The sequence below is a fragment of the Leiobunum rupestre genome, chromosome 3 (genome assembly GCF_980474605.1).
Source record: "Leiobunum rupestre chromosome 3, qqLeiRupe1.1.hap1, whole genome shotgun sequence".
Classification (NCBI taxonomy): Eukaryota; Metazoa; Arthropoda; class Arachnida; order Opiliones; family Sclerosomatidae; genus Leiobunum; species Leiobunum rupestre.
In genome coordinates, this window is record NC_143386.1 from 55,795,153 (window position 1) to 55,816,725 (window position 21,573).

The 21,573-nt window shown below is 36.7% G+C and overlaps 1 protein-coding gene across 9 annotated transcripts in view; it reads right to left on the reverse strand.

Annotated features, from left to right (window-relative positions):
• mbl (splicing regulator muscleblind) overlaps positions 1–21,573 on the reverse strand; it is a 144,785-nt gene that overhangs the window by 23,651 nt on the left and 99,561 nt on the right. For 8 of the 9 annotated variants that reach the window (XM_090168732.1, XM_090168731.1, XM_090168729.1 and 5 more), the window contains exon 2: positions 3,728–4,144. In XM_090168732.1, coding sequence (XP_090024858.1) covers positions 3,728–4,144 — 417 coding nt within the window. The remainder of the gene's footprint in view (positions 1–3,727; positions 4,145–21,573) is intronic. The other variant, XM_090168730.1, reaches the window with a different exon arrangement.

Genomic DNA, 21,573 nt, shown 5'->3' on the forward strand with positions numbered 1-21,573 from the left:
GCTGCATTTCAGATTTATAAAATAATTTAAAATAATAATATTCATTTAACCAGAAGTATTTAATATCTATCCTTCACGAGAAGTAATCATCGAAATAATAAAATTGAAACACGTTCCTTCGCAGGTGCCAGGATGATTTTAATAGGCACAAATTCCCTGCGAAATCGTGGAAGCAAACTTATTTAAATGTTTAGGAATAATTACTTATTTCTTGATAATAATAATTCAGAAAGTCATTATATTCCTCTTTTCAATTTTTTAAAAATAGCGAAATCTGCGAAAGTAAATGTTTTCAAGCGAATTAATTTAATGATTTAAGAAAATGAATACTTCTTTCTGAGAGGTTTAATATACTTCTGATCTCATAATATTTAGCTACCAAATCATTAAGTACTTTAAAAAGTGTATATTCGAGGGTTGTGTGACAATTCCGATAAAGAATCTCCTCTAACCTAGACTTTGTCTTCAATTCGTATTCACGAACACAGTAATCGAAGTAAAATGACCTACCAGTCGCGCCCTACAACGGCGTTTATGAAAAGTAATTGTAAGAAAGTGTGACATGAAATTGGAAAAGATTTCTCTCTAATCCAATTCTCACTACAGTAAATATCAAGAACAGATTTACGCAAGGAAGAACATGGGACTGTAGCTTATAGCTTCGGTGATATGCGGTTATAACGACACATACTTTTAGTTCTAGAGCGTCATCTCTTGAACGGAACACGAGTTATTTTCCAAGTATTATTATTTATTAGAATTGTTATAATTATATACTTTTTCATATTTTATAATATTTGTATGTCGCGTATAAATTAAATTTATAATTTAATAATTTAATTTATATTTACGAATAATTTCGTAGTTTTTAAGTTATAAAGTAATTTTACTCATAATTTATTAATATTATAAAAAGGACTCAGTTTACAAAAAAAAATATCGTTACAGCTATAAATTTTGAAAATTTTGTACTTGCGAAAGTTGCCATTATTAGTATTTTCGATTCCACTCACTAGACACATCTGACTTTTACAAAACAAAACAAAAAAATTGGTAGAGCTATATGGAAATGAAAACTGTGCCGGTTCCAAGTTCTTCCTGGCCGGGAGTAGTGGCGTACTCCCGTAATCCCAAGCGTCTAGGAGTTTGTGGATGGCCGTGTGAGGACGACCACTAATCCCCCAACGGGTGGTTGTCATACTTCCGCCACGGGTGTCCCAACCCTATCCCCAAGTATCCCCCCGTTGGCGTGGCCGTTACACATATCTCACCCTGATTAATAAGGTGGACGAGCGGACTAAAAAAGTTCTTCCTGGCGTAAATTGGTTCTTATAAATATTGCGCTATCTGTCTTATTTTAAAATTAAATATGGGACAAAATAGTGTACAGGGTTGCCACAAAATTTTGAGATTCAAATTCCCTGACATTTTAAGAGATTTTCCCTGACTTTTTAAGGCCAATGTTTTTGTTTTATATTTTACTTTTATCAGAAGATAACAAATTTAAATGGACTTAAATTTCAGTAAAAAGGTTATTTCAATGTTGAAAAAATTAGCCAAACTTTCAAGGAAATAAATGATAATCACAGAATTTGTCATAGATCTAGAGTAAAATTACCTTCAAAAAGTGTCAAGAGAAAATTCAATTACCTGAATTTTCCATAACTTTTTACAAATTCTTAAAATTAACTGACCTTTCCCTGACTATTTAGGCCAATTTCTAAATTCCCCGATTTCCCTGACGTGTGGCAACCCCAGGTATATGACTTATGAATTTTCACGTTTTATACTGAGACTTTCAGTTCCAGTACGGATATAATTTTGATTGAGCAGACAACTTAATTAATTTAAAACTAATTGACACTTTCGATAAAACGTTATCCTCCAGGATGCGCGTATTAAGCGGCAAACTTACTAGCGATTGTCCAGTTTGATCAATCAACTGGCCTGCCTACCTTGGCGCAGAGGCTGGACCGAATTATCCATAAGGCCACCGTCTACATATTTTTATGACGTTGGGGGAAGGTCGGGGGGTAGTTTTTTAGTAAATAAAAAGAGGAAAAACGAATCATAAGCGCCATGTAAATATTAAAAATAGTGCCAATTTAGCGGTAGTAAATATACACAAAAAAAGAATTCCATCACCAAAAATTCTTCAGCGCTAACAATATCCAAATTGAAAAAATAATAAAACGAATAATTTCAAAATAATTATCATATTTGAAGCTAATTGTAACGCATGCCAATGTCAAAAATACCCAATATCATGCAATACGCCGAATAAAAATAAACAATATTTTTTTGACACAATCCATGTTTAAGCTTCTACGATTATTAGCTGACATAGTTCAAGAGTGTTTAGGTGGTAAGCCTGTGCGGTAGTGTTTGAATACTTGTATGGTAACTTAATGGTAATTACACTTGTTAAGATGTTAAAATTATTAAAATGTTTGGGTTATCGCAAAGGAACCAATAATGTATTGGGAAAATAAATAAAAAAGTATTAAAGTTAGATATATTGTTGTTATATATTTTTGCTAAATATTTAGTAAAATTTTACCGTATCAAAAATTTCTACGAAATTGGTAAAGCTAAAAACGGTTATCAAGTTCAAAGTCCAAAAAAATCAGCCATGCATAATGCAAACCCCAGCAAGCATTCAAATATATATTTTTTTAAAATGTCGTTTATACTAAACGAACATTTTACTAAAGTTGATATTATTTTATAAAATAATAAATTTGTTTTAAAAGGTTTACACATAAAAACACAGGCTTTCAAGCGCGTTAAACGATTCAGTTAACAACATTAAAATTTCTATATTTTGCCTTATATAGAAATTACTAATTATTCCATCCAGCAAATCGACCCAGCTTATTACACCAATTTTTATTTAAAAAAAGCCAAAAAAATTAAAACAAAAGAAACGTTACAGGGTTTGACGAACGTGGCTAATTTTCTAAATAAATCATAATCTTTATTTCAAATAAGGTCAATTTAGTAAAATCAGGGACGTCCCTTTAAGGAGCGGTGTTGTGCCTCGTTAAATCAAGGGTTATTTCACTCCGACCTTTAGGTATGTCCCAGCCTGGACAGGATTAACCATTAGGCACAACTACCTAGGGGCGCCTACGAAGGAGATCAGATAAACCACATTTTTCATAAAAAAAACTCAGAAAAAAGGAGTTATTAAAACAAATTAAACAATAGGGGTCTCTAAAATATTAAAAGCATTACTGTTACACTTTCTAATATAATATAGTCAAGATTGAACGTACGAATTCAATACTAACTAATAATTTCAAAAATACTAAAACAAATTGCACATCATTTGGAGTTCTCATAATTATTTTCCCTGATTTTTCGGGAAAATTTTCATTTTCCCTGATATTTCCCTGACGTTTTTGCTTAAAATAAATTTCACTGATATTTCCAGGTTTTCACTGATTTCCATGTTTATATGAACCCTGCCTAAATGTTCATAGATTAAATTAAAATTAGCGATACTAAATATCAATAACAATTAACCACATTCGCCAATATAATCAATCTAAGCGGCAATATCAAATCACACAAGCCATAAATGTAAGTAAAAACACTTTTCGAAGCGTATTGGTGTCATCAAAAACGGCCAGCGTTAAAAACGAAGCGTGAGAATGACAATAAAACAGAAACAAAAAGAGAGTGTGTGCAAAAGTCATTGAAAGTGTGTGCGTGGGTGACTCACCTTATTGGCATTTGCCTGTTGCAGGCTTTGCGGCGAGAGAGAGGCCGTGAAAGCGGCCAAGGCGGCGGCGTTGGCGTTGGAGGCCGCCAGCGCCTGGGACGCGACGGGGCCGTTGATGAATAACGCGGCCAAGGCCCTCTGCTGGGCAGCGGCTTGTTGCTGGACCAAATGAGAATAGACCAACCCGGCGGGAAGGTGGTGGGTGTAAGAGGGAGAGCCCTGGCTCCCAGGACCACCCTGATTGCCGGCACTTACCACAGCGGGAATCTGGCCGGCCAACACGGGCTGTAAAGGAACCTGCTGCATCAAGGCGTTCTTCAGCGCTAAGTGGTTGCGCCCGTTGATCAGAAGCTGGTCTTTCAGGTGAGGCGGCGGATGGAAGTATTTGCATGGCGGCTTCTCGCGATTGCAGCGACCCTACGGAAACAAAAGAAAAACACATATTTAGAACGACAGCCCTACATTTTACACGTGTTGGAACAGGCAATTAGATACTACTACTACTACTACTCGCATTTTACAGGTGTTAGAATAGGCAATTAGATACTACTACTGCTACCTGAATTTTACAGGTGTTAGAATAGGTAATTACGTACTGCTACTCCTCACATTTTACAGGTGTAGAATAGGCAATTAGATACCACTACTTTATAGTTTACACATTAATAAATATCCTTAAGTAGTATAATTTTAACGTTTTACGTCGTAAGCTGGAGTAATACTAGTGATCACTATTGGGTCGTGATACGGCGTTAACATTCGTGGTTGAAAACTGACATAGGTCTGTGAAGGTACATGTTTCATATTTAGCTTTTCAGATTCAAATTCCCTGTTTTCCCTGACCATTTCCAAAGATTTTTTCCAAAGTTATTTAACCCAAAATTTGGCAATTTTAAACCAATATATTAGCAAGCATCAAAATTAATTTTCCTGACGTTTTTACTAGTTTTTAAAATTCCCGATTTTGCCCACAATATCTCTAAGAATTAGTTCTCTCCTCACTGGTTAAGGGATTCCCCGTGTTCTCCTTTCCATAAAATCTTGTTGAGGTTGGCGGTAATAGTGAGTGTAGGGAGCTGTTAGCTCGCGTGGCATGTGTTTAAGTCCCCCAATTTTTTAGGTCCATCGGCCCTTGTACATGATTTATTTTTTATGCGTATTGATTCTTTAAAATTGCGTTTTTGCCAATTTGTTTCTTTTGTTATTAGTTCTGCATTCTCCCATTTCAATGTTTCGTTGATTAGTGTTTTATCATTATTGGTCACCGTCTCTATTATTTTATAGAAAGGCAAGAGAAACGCCACCATCAGTAACAAAACATTTCCATGAAAGATATTCAGGGTTGCCACAAAATTTTGAGATTCAAATTCCCTTACTATTCCCTGACCATTTTATGAGATTTTCCTTGACATTTTAAGGCCAAATTTTTATTTTATATTTTACTTTTATCAGAAGTTAATAAATTTTAATGAGCTTATATTTCAGTAAAAAGGTTACTGCAATGTTGAAAAAATTAGCCAAACTTTCAAGGAAATAAATGATAATCATAGAATTTGTCATAGATCTAGAGTAGAAATACCTTAAAAAAGTGCCAAGATAAAATTTAATTACCTGACTTTTCCCTGACTTTTTACAAATTCTAAAAAATCCCTGACATTAACCCTGACTTTTTAGGTCCATTCTTAAATTCCCTGTTTTCCCTGACGTGTGGCAACCCTGATATTGATTCTATCCATACAACGCCAAACGCACCTAGTCGTTGATCTAATTTATAGAAAGAGGTTTGACTCAATTCAATCTGGCCTTAAACGAATTAATAGGCAACGAACGATGATATCAGGTTTGATTGGCCTCGCGTTTATGGGCGGGCAAATACCCAAAATGTAGACTCAAGATTGCGCGAGGAAATGCGGTGGGCGTGGTTTTTCGCGAGGAAATCATGAAACGGAACTATTCATACATTCTTGACTAATTGGAATCGAATTAAGAGAAAATTCCAACTGAAATAGGCGAAAGGCTTAATTGGAGCTGCAAAACTTTAGAAGATGAAATGAAGAAGACGATAGAAACGCGACGAGGGTGGGCCAAGAAGGGCGGAAGTAAATTTCGGGTAACAGAGACGACGGGCCTCCGAGAATTTCTAATTTACCGCGCATTCCCTGGTTGCTTCATTAAGAGGGAAAATAGTCCAATATAGATCAGCGGCTAGCTTGGCTTGTATAGGCGAAGAAAAAATCTCAAAAAAGTATATACGTATATATAGAAAGGGTAAAAAAGCCACCTCGAACGCGGCCCTGCCAAATGAGCTCGGAGCTGTAAAAGAAAATGTTTTCGTGGAGAGTACGAAAAAAAATATATACTTCATCCAGGAAAAATAACAAGATGGCCAGGGTTATAATTCTAATTTAACGGAATTCCAATCGCCTAAATTAGACTAATTATTCGCGGTTCATTATCAATCAATGATAATGAAAAACGGCTTTCAAAGGTAGTTATTGGTTTGCAATCCGATTTATCTTAAGAGGGAAATGTGACATTTACAACAACAGCAACGTGTTGGTTAATTTCATAAAGGTCATCGTTAGCTAATAACACGGGTGAAGTTAAAAAAAGAGTTTTCCGAAGCTGAGAAAATAAAAATTTCGGAGACGATCGTATATTTCTTTATATATATATTCCCCCAACTTATTTTTTCGTTCCGGAGTTAGGAACCACCCCCGATTTAGCTTTCACCTCCATCCTCCCTGGCATCCCGGGATGAGTCGAGGCAAGATGTTGACGGCGGCGAAAGGGAGAAGCGGGAACGCCCGATTCATCCGCTTCCCAATCAAGGTGGCAAGTTTATAGCCCTTCGCCGCGCATTAGCGTCAAGCTATCATCCCATCAAAGCGTGAAAGCGGGGAACAGACGCTGTCTACACTAATCGGAGCCACGTCGAACGAGCGATAGTCGGTCAGAACCAATTCGAAGCGTCTCGAACAATTGCTTTGCCAAATTGCAAAACCGTTCCAATAATTCCGTAACTTAATACTTGACTAAATATTTGCGTGTCGGTACATTTATGATCCAAATACTAAAATCCAAATGGCTAAAAGCCGGCAACGTTAGGCGCCTTAAAATAGTTTCTTCCGCCCTGCAAGATGAGCGCGGGGATATTTTTTGACACATTGTATAACCGGGGGAGACAGAAATAAGGTTTTTATTCTAAATAAACAAATTCTGAAGGCGATATATTTTACGAGTTTAACAGCCGTACCAAGGAGCAAATTCTTTCATATGGCTTTTCCAGAACGTCAAAGATGTGCTGGGCTAGATCCGACCAAATTTGGTCGCGTGTAAAATGATCCTAGATGTTATTGGGTTTCACTTTTTCCATACCGTAAAAGAGTATTTCAACCTTTCGTACGAAAAATATATATTTTCATTGGTCACTAATTCTATATTTGAAATTTAATCTAAATTGATTCCATACTATTATATAAAAGAATAATTTTTATTCTTTAGGCCAAACTTTCTGTACCCTAAAAATTTAACTGATTTCCCTGATTTTTACTAAATAATGAGAATTTAATAAACATTCAGAGTGCCCTATATGTGAGCAGTCCATTGCAACTTATAGTGAAATTCTTCACCAATTATTGCATGGCGGTCGCTATTCAGCGGACATCTTTTACTAGAATTTCCCTGATTTTTACTAAATAATGAGAATTTCCCTGATTTTTTAAATGGGAATTTCCCTGATTTTTACTAAATGGGAATTTTCCTGATATTTACCCAATTTTTCATTAAATGGGAATTTCCCTGATATTTCCCCGGCCTTTACTAAATAACGGGAATTTCCATGACCATTACTAAATGGGAATATACCCGAATTTTACTAAATAATGGGATTTTTACTGATATTTCCCTGACTTTTAGGTCTGTATGAACATTGAACCCTGCTCTCACTTTAGTTCTGCTTTAATTAAGGGATTTTTAGCTGTTTTTCGCGGTTTGTTTTCGCACCGGATATAAAAAGGAGAATTATGCTAAATAAGCGTAGGGTCGAAACTAGCGAAGATAGGATAAAAAAAATTAGTGTTAAAGTATCCTCTCTCTAGTCTGTAGAAAAGGACAATGTCAATTGACAGTATATTCAAACGCGGTTGGAGGGTGTCAGTTCACACTTTTTAGAACTGCTACGGAAGTGAAGGATAACCTAATTTCGCATTCGCGCAACTCATTCGAATTCCACGTCATCCTAGACAGAAACCCTTTACCCTTTTCCTTGCTTTTTTTTCATAATATTTTTTTGGCGGGATGCGGAGTAGTCGGAATTACGTATAAGTCTCACAACCCCTAATGTATTCATAAACGTAATTACGCATAAGCGGAACGGCTTATATATTCTTTGAAAGTTATGTACAAATAAACATAAAAAATAGGTTGTTTAAAATGTCACTATTTGGAATTAGCATTAAAAGTTACTCAGTATCATCAAGGACAGTAGATACAGGGACGAGAAAGCAGAGAAAAAAATTTCTATTTTAAACGTCTTCATATTCACGGGGAGTTAGATGTAAACAAACCGCGGCCATTGTTAAGACGTGGTTCACCATGGACAGTATTATTGTAGTTAGTTTTTATCATTTTGATGTTAAATTAAAAATAAAACTACGAGCGTAAATAAAAAAATACCCATTTGTTTTGAACACTTAAGCCTCGTCAAGAACCGCTAAAATTAGGTGACCGCCATTTTTTTTGTTTACAACTAACTCTCCTTGCGTCTAGGTGGTTTTAGATGATATATTCCAACAGAGGCCGCCAATACACTTTCTCGTCCCTGTATCTACTGTCCTTGGTATCATTTTAAATAAAATTTAGGTTAACTTAATTTGACCAAATTAAACCTAAAACGGTATATAAAATTAACCCCTATTTATAATAACAGCCCGTGTTTCCTTCCTTTCAAAATAAATTTTAAACAAGGCAAGAAATATTTCGTTTCGCCCATTTAAAAGATAAGACATTTTTATTGGCCTTAATTCGCGTGTTTTAACTGGTGGCGTCGTCACTGCTACGAGCAATAATATTCTTCTTTATTATCATTATTATTATCATTAATGGCTGCAAAAATGCGGCACTACCTCTACCACGAAGCCCATAGAGACAGTGCAAAAAGACTTCGGACACGAATTTTCATTAGGAAAACGGTGGGAACCATGGGATGAGAAAAAAAATGCGCTCCAGGGAGTATTACGTTGAAATTAATCTACATAGAAGGATCAACGGCGAGTTAGAAAAATGTATTATTACGCTTAAGCTTCTACTATTATTACATTAACAAAGAGGTTGACGAGCAAAGGTGGCGCCATCCATCGGAAGGTAATGCCGTAATAGTCCAGCGCCTATATTATCTCTCATTATAAAATAGCGTTAAAGTAAACATCCCCCAGTGCTAACAACTTCGCCGTCAAACTCATTCACCCCCCCCCCCCCGCTTGGACATAGAAAACAAAGTCAATAGAAGAAGAAACAAGTTGCAGCGTCGTTCAACCCATTTCGACCCGCCCCAAATATATAATATTAATGATATAAACAAACTGAATTGTTTCTCACTATTGTAATAGTCCTTGGTAAATTAACGATTGGGGAATTATTCCACTACGTTACGTACTGGTTGTCAATTTAATTTATTAAAAATGTTTCGCTTCAAACTTGGATGAATAATTAATGGACCCAGATATAAATATTTGGGTCGAAATGTTTCAAGATTCTCTGGCGAGGATCGTTGGTCGGCGATGCATTTTGAAGAAAGTAGTTTTAGTTTATAATTCGGGTACAGTAGTTTCAACGTTTTACTATATCAGGGTTGCCAGATTTTCACATGAAAATTCCTTGATTTAACTTGACCAATCTCTGAGATTTTGCCTCACTTTTTAGCCAAAATTTGGTAATTTCTAACCTATATTTTAGCAAAGTGTTTCTATTTGCAACCAGAATTTAATTCCAGACTTTTTATTACTAATTCTTAATATTCCCTGACCTATTTTCAAATGGCCTGACATTTCGATGTACAATGGCAACCCTGCATATCGGTTATTTACTAATTACAGGGTTCGTACAAAATTTCCGGAATTAAATTCCCTGACATTTCCAGGTGTTCCCTGACTATTTTTGTAGAATAAATGAAGGGTTTGACGTCAAATCTTACAAAATATTTAATATTTTTTTAGTACATCATAAATATTCTTAAAATGTCCTTACTTTTTAGACCATTTTCAAATACCTTGACTTTTTCCCTGACCTTTTGAAATCATTTTCAAATTCCCCGACTTTTCCCTGACCTTTTGAAATCATTTTCAAATTCCCCGACTTTTCCCTGACCTTTTGAAATAATTTTCAAATTCCCCGACTTTTCCCTGACCTTTTGAAATAATTTTCAAATTCCCCGACTTTTCCCTGACCTTTTGGAATCATTTTCAAATTCCCCGACTTTTCCCTGACCTTTTGGAATCATTTTCCAATTCCCCGACTTTTCCCTGACCTTTTGGAATCATTTTCAAATTTCCGACTTTTCCCTGACCTTTTGGAATCATTTTCAAATTCCCCGACTTTTCCCTGACCTTTTGGAATCATTTTCAAATTCCCCGACTTTTCCCTGACCTTTTGGAATCATTTTCAAATTCCCGGACCTTTTGGGGTAATTTTCAAATCCTCTGACTCTGAAACAGACAGACCAACGTAGAGACTATCGTACACCCGCCATCGAGTTGTATCATCAACTCTCCGTCGTGGACACGGAAAATGTGGCGGGGTGTTTTTCCAGTAAATAAAATCCAGGAAGATTTTGAAGGTTCGGGAAATGTAACGAGCGAAGGAAGCCGAAGACGAAGAGGAGGAAACGGGTTGATAAGAGGACGAGAATTTGCTTAGGCAAACAAGGCCTTGTCCGACAACGTTTATCAGTTGGAAGAGGCGTTCAAAATGCGACGCAACCATAAGTCTCTGTAACGATGAAGTGGCGACCGGCGAAATTTTTTAATAAAACCGTTATTCTTTTATTAATGGGTCACCCTTTTAAATTTTCGAGTTTAATTATACCTTTCTCTTGATAATTTGTACACTTAAACGCACTCTCGCCATCTGAATTTTCTCACATAGGTAGCTTTTAGTTCTTTGATTAAAAAGAGATGGCGATGGAGTCTATCGCCAGGCATGCTACGAGCTATTCCAATCTCACTTCAATCTTTATTGTGAAAGTTGAACCTTAGAGTAAAAGTACGTGGGAAGGAATGAACTATATGCCCCAAAGAGTTAGAAATCAGTCACTCCAGGGGGCTGAAAATCCTCTCTCCGCTACTCTCATTGCCGCTACTATCGAATGGAAAAAATTGAAAGAAAATAAGTAGTCTGGAACTCGACGCTAACACAAACTTTGAGCTTGCGAGAGTGCGTTTAAGTCATTATTTTTAAAACTGTGTTTGGCGGAATTTACAGCACAGGGCCCCCACTCAAATCTTCAGTTTTTTATAGGAAAAATAGGATTATATTTAAAAAAGTATAGGACTTTCTAGGAATATATATGCCATTTCATTTACTAACCTTATGCGGTTAAGAACAAAATCTATATTTAGTGAAATAAATATTCGATTTTCACTTGATAAATAGAAATTATTTAACTATTTTTTTTTAAATTCCCCGACTTTTCTCTGATTTTCAATCTATTTTTTTTTAATTCCCTGACTTTTCTCTGATTTTCGATTTTTTTATATTCCCCGACTTTTCTCCGATTTTCGATTTTTTTTAATTCGCCGACTTTTCTCTGATTTTCGAACTATTTCTCTAAAATTCCCCGACTTTTCTCTGATTTTCGATCTATTTTTTATAAATTCCCCGACTTTTCTCTAATTTTCTATCTATTTTTTAAATTCCCCGGCTTTTCTATGATTTTCGAAATATTTTTTTTTAATTTCCCGACTTTTCTCTGATTTACGAACATTTTTTTAAAATTCCCTGATCCAAATTTACTTTAAAGCAGCCGCGAAAATGTAACCTCCAAAACACGTTATTTACGGAATAGCCCAAAAATTGTAAAGATTACCTCCGCATCAAACCACTAAGCAGCGCCGAAAATGTCAAAAGTCATAGGAAGAAGCGGCCAAGATTGGAACCCTTTTGGGACCGTGTCAGAAATACTACATGTTATATTCCCTTTAAATAAACGTATATAGAAAAGATGAGGTCTAGTTAGCAATTAATGGAAAGTATGCCGAGAGCGTAATCTCCACGACAAACACTAAACAAGCATGGAACATTCCGACACCTCAAAACTTTGATACATCTTTGCCAAAGGGGAGAGAGAGAGAAAGCAAAAAGAAACGAAGAGACGGTGCCAAAAATACTCTTCGCGAGATGTGAATTCCGAGAGCGTTTATCCAACATCGCGGTGTCGGATTTATCTATACGCCCTTCTTCCTTTTTTCCACGGCATCGACGCACTTCCGGTCAAACAGACCCTCCATTTGATCCCCGGAGGAACACGACAGCGGGAGGTGTGCAATATGCTCAACCAATCATAAAAGGACACACCCTTTACCTTTACTCCGAGCCAGGGGATACATTTTTTAACGTACGCCTTTTGATCCATAAAAAGAAAACGGAAATGATACCAAAATTGCCCGTTGAAAGGAGAACGTTGAATATAAAAGGACGTTATTTAAATGTGGGAAATTGTAGGATAACCCCTGTATGGTGTGTACCGTGTGTTACCCGCAAACACAAAACTATAGGCACTATTAGAACAATTTTAGATCTAACCCTCCGTACGGGCAATAATATGTCAATTTTAGACCATAATGATACAGGTGGGGTGGCGTAGTGGTTAGCATTTTCGGCTCACAGCAAGAGGAGCCGGGTACTGTAGGGTGAGGTCTCAGAAAAAAATACTTTCACGTTGAGTTTGCAAGTTCTATCCCCACTGGTTAAAGGATTTTTCCCCGAGTTCTTCGGTTTTCCATTTCCATAAAAGTTGTTGATGTTAACGGTAATATTAAGTGTAAGGAGCATAATAAAAAAAAATCGGTTAGTGTTATACTTATTACTAATTTTACTACTACGTTACTTATGATGTTAGGAGTATTTTGCTCAAATAATGAGATTTTAGTAATATTAAAAATATGGTTATTTCAAACATTTTGTTTTAAAATTTTACACCGGAAGATGCTAATAATGAATTAGGCTGACCACAGACCACCTACCCCGAGAAGGACTTGCATCGACCTCGAAAATATAAGTCTCAAAGGTGTCTTTTTACAGCAAACAGAAAATGGCGCGAGAAAATTCTGTATTTAACGATATAAAAATAAAAACGTCGTGCTCGAGCCAGCTTCTACAACACATTTTTATTGTTAGATTTTCGCAGAATGTCTAAGAAATAAACTAAATAACAGCGAGTTGAATGAAAACAATACTTTAACAACGATAAACAATACACGCCAGACAAAACGATTCGAGAACTAAAAGTTTCAAGTTACAAGGTCACAGTACGTAAATCGCTATATTTATAAAGTTTGGATAGTAGCGTCACCTATGTTCGGAATTCGACATTAATTTATATTGCGCTCTAACACTTCAAAACTGCCTATACTTGTCACGAGATGGCGCTATCTAAAAAAAGCCGCATCACATTTGAGACATTGAAATTACTACCAGCGATACAAGTCCCTCTTGGGGTAGATGGTCCGCGGGCTGACATAATAATATGATTATTATATCTGTACCAGAAATTGAGGGTAATATTGCAAAGATAGGAAATAAACCCTCCCACAAACGCTGCCCGTTTCTTTATCACTCGGAAAAGAGTGCCAATAAAAATGCAATCCCAAATAAGCATATCGTAGTCGTCTTAAGGCGTTGGAACATTTTCGGTCGTGAAAAGAAAACATTTCTTCCTTCTCCATCCTTTCAAAGACGGGCCAAAGAAAAGTAGATCGAAGCTTAGAAGACAAGCTAGGCAGAAAGCGAAATATACGCGAGCGGAATAGGCAGAGAAAGAAGAGAGAAGTCGAAGAGGTTATAAGTCATAGACTCTTATTCCCCGCGTCACTCAAGCTGTCAGGTTAAATTGTTGGGCCGATCCGAAGCGCGCACTTAGAGAATAAAAGTTTGCCTCCGTTCTCGTCCCAAAATGTCATGACAATACTAAAACCTCCCCGTTATATAAGAGCGATCTCATTCCCGTAGCGCCCGCCTCAGGATCCTATTTCCAGTCCACTATCCGGTTAAGTTGACCGCCGGGCTCCATCATCGAACAAGACGGCCACTAGGGACATAACAGAGTTTCGCGTTTCGACGAATCAGTACGATATAATATAACCGGGTTGCCATAAACATTTCAGTTTCAAATTCCCCGTCTTTTCCATTTTTTCGCTAATCACTTTTGTAAACTTCCCACGACATTTTTTCAGTCCGTAATTTATCATTTTGTAGATTTATATTTTACTTTTATCAGATTTTAATCTTTTTACAAAAATTCCCCGATTTTTCTCATTTTTTAAAAATTCCCTGACTTTTCTCATTTTTTAAAAATTCCCTGACTTTTCTCTATTCTTAATATTCCCTGACTTTTCCCTGACATGTGGCAACCCTGTAAAAAGAAAAATACGCTAAATTTAAAAACGTAATTTTCATGGTTTAGAAAGCGTGGGCAGCTACCATTAGGACCACACTATTAACCCTTAATTTTAATAATATACGTATGCCATACTACTAACACTACAGCATTCAAATTGAATTACTATCGCTCTACCAACCTATAAGGGTCAGGCAAAAACGTCCCATCGCTTTTTATTTCGCATAAGCGTCTAGAAAAAAAAAATACCACGTATGGTAAATTTATTTAGGCCTTCCCCACTTTTTAGGAGTCATCGATAAAAAGCATCTAATCCTAACGTATACCGTCACAACGTCGAATTCGCGTAGTCGATAAAATCAAAAGAAGAAACCACTTTCTCGTCAACCTGACGCCGTCCAAAGGGCGTCGGGCGAAGATATAACCAAGTTAAATTGGCAGCGCGTACCGAAGGGGAATATCGTTTTCCCAGGCAGTCGCTGGCTTAAATTTCCGCCAATTAAAACGGTCATTGCCGAGAGATAGCGCCGGTCCTCGGATGAATAAGCTAACCTCCGAGCGTCTTTAGGAAAGGGGGCAATCAGGGGCAGGGCACGCTCGAGCAGACGACAAAATAAAATCATAAAAAAGGGGGGTAAAAGACGATGGTCCGTTTCGTATCAACTGCGGGGTTAAGATGTCGATCGAAAGAATCGGACAGGCTTCGGAGCTTTTATCCGCGGAATCAATAGCGTAGAGCCGCGGACACCGGTTAACGTGACACTATCGTCCCAACGCGGGGATAAAGCATTCCGCAACGTCCATTTACTCGTAGAGAACTAGGCCTTGGCTGGCGGTATCGGGTTAGGCCAGCTCTACTCCGATCGGGTTGGCTCTCCGTAACCATAGCAACCGACGCAGCCAGCGAGGCGCCTGGATTTCACTCTCCCTTCCCCTCTTCCTCCAGTCAGTCAGTCCTCGCGCGGCAACAACAGCCCGATTTACCCACCCTCTGCCGGCAAAAATTGGAAGCTAGAAGCCGCGTTTAGAGTCAATTCGAACGTTAACTCGTCACCGAACCGCGCAAACTATACCCTTAACGCGGCCTTCCACCTCGCTACTGGATAAAACGGGGCATTAAATTATCAGCCTACTGTATTGTCGAGGTCGGTCGTTCACATCCTAGAGATGGAATTTGGAGGCGACCCCTTTTAAAACTTTTTTTTTTATAACATAGATGGCGTTCCTATAGTTCTCCGATCTCTCTCTCTCTTACTCCGGCAAATACTGAAATGTAATGGGAGGTGGGGTAGGTGATCCTAAGGAGGCTGAGGTATTCGGGGGCGGCCTGCCTATTAAATTCCATAAATTATATCCGCGGAATTACAAAGCGAGGCTCGACCACTCTGGCTGGCTGGCCCTATCAAAAGGAACGGAACGAAAAGATGATGGGATGACTGAGGAGGGAGTTTGCGGGATTGTTAGAGGCAGAGGGTGGAGGGGTCAACCTTTTCCTTTTGGCTCCGAGGGGACGTAATAAGGAGTTGTGATTAATGATCAGAAGGCGGAATGATTTTCCGCGAAGGTTTACTCCGGGTTCCTTATAGTCGTTAGTTATTAAGAGGAATTGGAAATATCATTTATTACACGATTATAATAGATAATACCCTACCACTAAACCGTGTTTTTAAATTGCGGAAATTGTGGGCCGCCCTATACAGGCTTCATTTGATCGGAACGACTAAGGAATTTGACTATATAGTCGCTGAGAATTCCGTACTTTCTAAAGCTAACTTCGGGGGGTTGGTTAGCGCTATATCTTCCGCGTTGAGTTAGCTTGTTTTCTACTAACTGGTTAAAGGGATTTTACGTCGGGTTCTTCAATTTCCCCTTTCCATAAAAAATTGCGGAGGTTAACGGTAATAGTAAGTACAAACATTATTCGATCAAATGTCCAAATTTGGATCTAATTGGAACGAACACGCAATCAGTTTGAATCCAATAAATTGGTCCAAATCGGAATCAAGTTGGATTCATTGTTATTGGATCAAATACAGGGCCCCCACTCAAATCTTCAATTTTCTTATAGGAAAAATAGGATTATTTTTCTAAAAATATAGGACTTTATAGGACTATGTTTACAAAATTATAGGATTTTATAGGAATATATATGCTATTTAATTTACTAACTTTATGCATTTAAAAACAAAATCTATATTTAGATAAATAAATCCTTGATTTTCCCTTAAAAAATTGAAACTATTTAACCATTTTATCACAAAAATATACTAGTAGCTAACCATGTTAACAATAACAAAAGTATAGACTAGAATGACTTGGTATAGAAATTTATCCTATAGCTAAATCTAGCAATTTAACTGACATTGTGAGTGGCTGGATTTGAAATGGGCAAAATATATTATAGTATTTTATAGGAATTTTGGGAGATTTTGCTAAAAATAAAGGATGTTATAGGACATTTTTGAAAATATAGGATTTTATAGGAATTATAGGACCTCTGGGGGCCCTGCAAATATAACACAATTTTGGATTGTAATTTTCCATCTAAGTACAATTTGGATCTACCCAATTTTGGAATAAAATTATTTGATCTACTATTATAATTAGGGTCCTACTAATTGTAACCCGGACAGCGTGTCAGAATTTATAGCCCGGTGTACCTAGCAGCAGGTACCATACCACCGGAGGCCGATCACCAGGTATATGGTATTACAAGTTTTTAAATTACTTAGGCCTGTGTTGGTGCTGATTATTTTTATTATTAAATAAATATTTTTGGGCGCTAAGTTAATCAACGATAATACTTTAATAAAATACCGGAAATTAAAATATTACACTTTTTAAAAGCGATATTTCAAAAACTACTAACGAAAATAAATCGGGTAAATTCGACGCTTAACAAAATAGATATGTGGAATCTAGTTCAATAAATTGACCAACAATACATCGTTGAGCGTTATCAAAATAGATATGTGGAATCTAGCTCAATAAATGGTCCAATCAAAACAATAATAGACTGCGCCCAGACTAGGATATGGACGGACTAGTGTTTTATCAAGATTGATATTTTGTTAAGAAAAGCCCCCTCAGTTAGAAGCTGCACGCCAACACGGTAACAATGTATTTTTCGGAGATAACGGATACTAGTGCGAACAGAAAAATTTATTCCGCAAGAAAAAATGTGAAAGCGAGGAAAAGCAAACCAGACATTTTCTTTTAAAAGAAGAGAAACAAGTTGTCCAAAGGGCAAAATATAGAACGGCGCTGAAGTGGCTATCTACCGGCGAGAGAAAAATTATATTTTTAATTTCATTTAATGATAAATTGATTCTTAATTTAAATTTAATGCTAAATTGAATCTTAATTTTCATTTAATATTAATTCATTTCTTAATTTTCATTTAATATTAATTCAATTCAAAATTTTCATTTAATATTAATTCAATTCTTAATTTTCATTTAATATTAATTCAATTCTTAATTTTCATTTAATGTTAATTCAATTCTTAATTTTCAGTTAATGTTAATTCAATTCTTAATTTTCATTTAATATTAACTCAATTCAAAATTAACGCTTTTAAATTTAATCTCCAATCTCAGTAGATAGAGTCCCAAATTTCTAGAACAGACAGCGACGAAGCGTAGCGAAAACCCCTCTATACCCTGAAAGCCAGTTTTCAGATATCCAAAATCGACTCTCTACCTTTGCAGGGTTGCCACAAAATTTTCAGATTCAAATTCCCTGACTATTCCCTGTTTTCCCTGACCATTTTAAGAGATTTTCCCTGACTTATTAAAGCCAAAATTTTCCTTTATATTTTACTTTTATCAGAAGATAATAAATTTGATGGACTTATATTTCAGTAAAAAGGTTATTGCAATGTTGAAAAAATTAGCCAAACATTCATGGAAATAAATGATAATCGTGGAATTTGTCATAGATCTAGAGTTAAATTACCTTCAAAAAGTGCCAAGATAAAATTGAATTCCCTGACTTTTCCCTGAATTTTTACCAAATCTTAAAATTCCCTGACATTTCCCTGACTTTATAGGCCCATTTTTAAATTCCCTGACTTTTCCCTGTTTTCCCTGACGTGTGGCAACCCTGGTTTGGCAATGGTGTCAACCAAAACGAGATGTAAGGAATTTATCTCCCTTTATCCGAGTATAATTCTGGCGCCATCTATGAAAACGCCAGACTAAAATGGATAAAAAAAACTTTCGTAGAAGGGGAATCGACAGAAGAAGGCGAAATTCTCGTTGGGAAAATACGGCGTAATGGCGAGAGTGATTTGTCGGGGGCCCGGAAAGTAAAAGAGATGGCGTTGCGAGAGGGGGTTGGGGGACCGGGGGCGTGAGAGTCCAAAGGTGTTTCCTGCTGATTCGGCCCTCGGAGGAAATGGAACAGCGCTATTAAAGGTACGGGTAGACTGCTCCGGAAGTGTGAGAGGAGCGAATAGCGGAAGTATCTTAAAAAAAGGGTTGATACGGAGCTGCATTGTTAAATACGGTAGAAACGCGTTCCTAATTAACAATGTTATATCAACACAGTGATGGTGTTGCCTAAAACATCTGTACCGGCTGACACAGATTCGTGGAATCTAGGAAGTCCTCCCATTGTAATCCTCTCGCGTAATAGATGCCAATAAGGAGGGTTACCACAGATTTCGCATTGTCAAATTCCCAGAATTTTCTACGTTTTTCCTGTCTAACATCATTTTCCTTGACCAAATGTGATTATCAGTTTACCCGTAAAAACAGTTTGGAAATAACATAAATACCATCTATAAAAAAGGCTAAATTCGGTGACATTTCACTAGTTCTTAAACCTCCCTTGACTTTTAGAACCATTTTTAACTTCCTTGACTTCATTAAGCTTTCTGGGCCTCCATGATTTTTTCCTGGCTATTTTTTCTAGTAGTTTCTAAAATTGCTCTACTTTTACCGAGTTTTTAGGTACCGTAGCTACCCTGATTTTCCCCCAAATTATTAATTCTTATAGTTATTAAAATTCCATAACTTTTCCAGGTTTTTCAGGTACTGTCAACCCTGATGTTTCTTGAATTTTTACTTCATGTAGTTCTTAATATTCCATGGTTTTTCAGGTACTGTCAATCCTGATATTTGTTGAATTTTTACTCCATGTAGTTCTTAAAATTCCATGACTTTTCCAGGTTTTTCAGGTACTGTCAACCCTGATGTTTCTTGAATTTTTACTTCATGTAGTTCTTAATATTCCATGGTTTTTCAGGTACTGTCAATCCTGATATTTGTTGAATTTTTACTCCATGTAGTTCTTAAAATTCCATGACTTTTCCAGGTTTTTCAGGTACTGTCAACCCTGATGTTTCTTGAATTTTTACTTCATGTAGTTCTTAATATTCCATAGTTTTTCAGGTACTGCCAATCCTGATATTTCTTGAATTTTTACTCCATGTAGTTCTTAAAATTCCATGACTTTTCCAGGTTTTTCAGGTACTGTCAACCCTGATTTTTCTTGAATTTTTACTTCATGTAGTTCTTAAAATATCCCGACTTTTCCAGGTTCTGTCAACTCTGATTTTTCTGGAATTTTTACTTCATGTAGTTCTTAAAATTCCATGACTTTTCCAGGTACTGTCAAACCTAATGTTTCTTGAATTTTTACTTCGTGCAGTTCTTAAAATCCATGAATTTTGCAGGTCAACCCTGATTTATCTTGAATTTTTATTTCATGTAGTTCTTACTATTCCATGGTTTTTCAGGTCCTGTCAATCCTGATATTTCTTGAATTTTTACTTCGTGCAGTTCTTACTATTCCATGGTTTTTCAGGTCCTGTCAATCCTGATATTTCTTGAATTTTTACTTCGTGCAGTTCTTAAAATCCATGAATTTTGCAGGTACTGTGTCAACCCCTCTTGAATTTTTATTTCATGTAGTTCTTAATATTCCCTGTCTGTTAGAAAGATTTTCAAATTTACTTTCCGAGAGAATAGGTCAAAAATAGACGTAAACTTTATCAAAAAAGGGGGGAGGGAATACTTGATCCAGAATTTGAGTGATAAACGGGCGTCGTGTATAAAGCGCTCGTGGGCGGACGCGTCGAGGATAAATGGAAGGTGCTGCTCTCTATAGCGTCGGCGGCTTCCCTTAATCCTAAAAGATGGGGATAGAAACCTCATCCAGGGATCGATCGCGGCGCCAGCGGATGAAGAAGAAAGAAGAGGATGAGGAGAGATCATTTTATCACTGTCAACCGCTAAGAAGAACGAGCGACAACAACCAATCCCCTTATTAAGCGTCAATAGAAACAACCACCAGTAGCCCCCGCACCCCCCTTCGTTTTCCTCCAAGTCCGAGGGTTATTCAACCTAGATGTTATAGCTTAAAGGTGCGCTGCTATTATCCCCCATAATCTCAACCGGGGTAGAGATGACCCGATTAAAAGGTAAAGTTGAATCTCGGCTTTTCTATTGATACGGGATTGAAATAATAGGCTTATTTGATAAGCTGTCATACAACGCATTGAAATAAGATTTCCCTGACATTTCCAAGTTTTCCCTGACCAATTTTAGTAGAATCAATTAATAGTTTGAGGTAAATTCTTGCAAAATATTTAATATGAATTTTAAATACATCGTTCAAAAATTTATTCGCCAGATTTTTGGGAAACATTTTAAAATTTCCTGATTTTCCACTGACGTTTTGGAACCATTTTATATTCCTGGACTTTTCCCTGACATTTTGGAACCATTATCATATTCCTGGACTTTTCCCTGACATTTTGGAACCATTATCATATTCCTGGACTTTTCCCTGACATTTTGGAACCATTATCATATTCCTGGACTTTTCCCTGACATTTTGGAACCATTATCATATTCCTGGACTTTTCCCTGACATTTTGGAACCATTATCATATTCCTGGACTTTTCCCTGACATTTTGGAACCATTATCATATTCCTGGACTTTTCCCTGACATTTTGGAACCATTATCATATTTCTGGACTTTTCCCCTGACATTTTGGAACCATTATCATATTCCTGGACTTTTCCCTGACATTTTGGAACCATTATCATATTCCTGAACTTTTCCCTGACATTTTGGAACCATTATCATATTCCTGGACTTTTCCCTGACATTTTGGAACCATTATCATATTTCTGGACTTTTCCCTGACATTTTGGAACCATTATCATATTCCTGGACTTTTCCCTGACATTTTGGAACCATTATCATATTCCTGGACTTTT